Raw genomic sequence first — 2,661 nt, 5'->3', positions numbered from 1 at the left:
TTGTGTGTGTGTGTGTGTGTGTGTGTGTGTTTACATACATGATGTACTACAGCACACGTGTTAAGGTCAGAGGACAACTTGCAGGAGTCAGTTCTCTCCTTCCACTCTGTGGATTCTGGGAATCAAACAGGTTATCAACCTTGGTGGCAAGTACTTTAGCCCCCTGAGCCACTTAGCAGCCCCCTTCATGCTACTTTTCTACCAACATCAACGGAAAACAATGGTCTGGGCCTCACCAACCACTGAGAGAAGCAAGTGTGTCCTTACCGCTGCCATTCCCTCTACCGCCTTCTGCTTGTCCACCTGTAAGATACCGTTCTTCGCTGTGCGAGACACACGCAGCTCGTGCCATTGGCCGAGGGTGAGGGGATCCTCACTCCTGTCAAAGAAAGATGTGGTGTTAACATTCTATGTCCACTTGACTGTGCGAAGAAACCCAGCGGACAGGTACAGAATTTTGTGGGGGTGTCTCTATGAGGGATTTCTGAGAGCTAAGCCTTTGAATTAATGAACTGAGCAAAGAAGATAGCCTTCATTAATGCACTTGGACATTATCTAATCTGCTGTGGGTTCAAACAGAATGAAAAGACAGGAGAAGTGTGGGCTTTCTCCCTTTGCTGCAGTTTGGGCATCCCTCTTGTCCTGCTCTTGGACAGTCGCACTACTCCTGGTTCTTAAGACATGGCTCAGAACTTGTCACCAGTGTTCTGGCTCTTGGCCCTTTGGACTCACACTGGGACTTGTGCCATGGACTCACCTATAGCCTTGGGCAGAACTACACCATAGACTTTTCTTGGCTTCCAGCCTCCCTGAAGAAAACTGCAGAATGCTTCAGTACCCATAATCATAAGAGATAGTCTCACCAGACAAATGTCTTCCTACACCTCTATCTATACCCTTACTGACTCTGTTTCTCTGGAGACTCCTAACCAATATAGATGGAAACAGAACATGAGTCGGCATATCACTGGTGTGCACCATCCATCAGTACAGCCGTGATGAAATGCATGCCACCGTAGGCACCCACCTGAATTAGTTACTTTTCAGGTTGCTGTGCTCAAATACCCAACAAGAAGCAACTTAACAGAGGAAGGGGTTATTTTGGCTTGCAGCTACAGAAAAGATACGAAGTCCTAGTGGAGATGGCGCAGATAATCTGACTCCCCTCGGTGAATGACTGTGATGTGGCAGAGTAAGCCGGGTCAAGCTTCTCCTCCACAAGCTGTTTTTGATCATGGTGTTTTGTCACAGTGACAGAGAGCAGCTAGGACACCCAGCAAGCATGTTTACCAGCTGATCCATCCTGCGAGCCCCTTGTTTGGCTTTTAAGACAAGGTCTCGCTATGTAAATCTGACTTGCCTGGAACTTGGCTGTGTACACCAGGCTGCCCTCGTACTCACAGAGTTCTGCCTACCTCTGCCTCTTGTGTGCTAGGATTACAGATGTACACCATCATACCTGGATCATTTTGAAATTTTTCAAAATAGAATATTGGGAAAAAATGCTCTGGTTTGAAAATGCCCTCAAACATCATGTGTTAAAAACTTAATCCCGAGTGCCACACTGAGAGTTGTGAACTTTGGGAGAAGACCAAAAGATGGTCTTTGCCTCATGAGTCGATTAACGTCGTGATCACTTGGGCTTTTCATAAAAGTCTAGGTTTCTGTCCCTTCCTTCCTGCACACTCATGCATATGTGTTCTCATATTCATCTATTTCTCCCTTGGGGTGATACAAGAAGGCCCTTGTCGGGATGCACGTTATTTGACCTTGGATTTCCTAGGCTCAATAAAATTTCTGCTCTTCACAAATTCTTCCTGTTTCCCACAGTCTGTTAGAGCGGCACACAAAGAATGAGGACATGGGGAAACGGAGTCTGTGTTCACTGGTGCTTTGAATGGGATTCAGATGACCTTAAAAGTTCAGTTACTAAGTCAACGTGGGAGCACTTGATGATGAAATGTCACTTGCAGGGGTTCCACACATTACTTTTTAGAGTGAGGTGTGCAGAAAGAATGTAATTATTGCATTTCTATTTCTAACAATGTCTAGCTCTTGGCCTTCACTGAACCTCCCAATTACTTTTCGGGCCGGTATCATCTTTAGAAAACTACGAAGAATACCAATGGCATGATTATTAAAGGGTCAGCACCCCCTAATTTGATTCCTTTGCTCAGGCAAATGCTTTTGTGATTTGTCCTTAGCAATTAGAATTTAATCACCTTGGCTAAATCAATATGCAATAAAGAAACAAGCAGGCCTTTTTAAGTGGTCTATTTCCATAATGACTAACAGCATACTTGTCATGTTCCTGTCCTGCAGAGGTCACTGCCTGTCAATCCGATACCGTCTTCTGCACAGTTATATCGATCACAGTCATCGAGAGCTCATTCCAATTGTCTTGATGTTTGAATCAAGCTCATAATGATTTTGACCACAATACCCTTTTCCTAAAATTAAAATGACTGGGCCAATTCCATAATTTCCTACGCTTCAGACTTTCACCAAATTTTCTTAATTAAGTGGCAATTCTTTGAAACAGTTTTCAAAATAAATAACTTCCCAAGAGACATTCGAGATATTAATAGTGATCCCTGCTGTCAGCTGGGATGACCTTGCATGGGACATGACCCTGCATGGAACAGAGGTGGGATGGGAGGC

The 2,661-nt window shown here is 44.6% G+C and overlaps 1 protein-coding gene across 1 annotated transcript in view; it reads right to left on the bottom strand.

Moving 5' to 3' along the window:
- Nucleotides 1–2,661, bottom strand: part of Egflam (EGF like, fibronectin type III and laminin G domains) — a 161,784-nt gene that overhangs the window by 17,151 nt on the left and 141,972 nt on the right. Inside the window, exon 15 of the mRNA XM_059276748.1 lies at nt 268–379. Coding sequence (XP_059132731.1) covers nt 268–379 — 112 coding nt within the window. The remainder of the gene's footprint in view (nt 1–267; nt 380–2,661) is intronic.

This window comes from Peromyscus eremicus, chromosome 11 (assembly GCF_949786415.1).
Source record: "Peromyscus eremicus chromosome 11, PerEre_H2_v1, whole genome shotgun sequence".
NCBI classification, from domain to species: Eukaryota; Metazoa; Chordata; class Mammalia; order Rodentia; family Cricetidae; genus Peromyscus; species Peromyscus eremicus.
The sequence above is the reverse complement of the archived record's forward strand: the minus strand, read 5'-3'. Positions and strand labels throughout refer to the sequence as shown.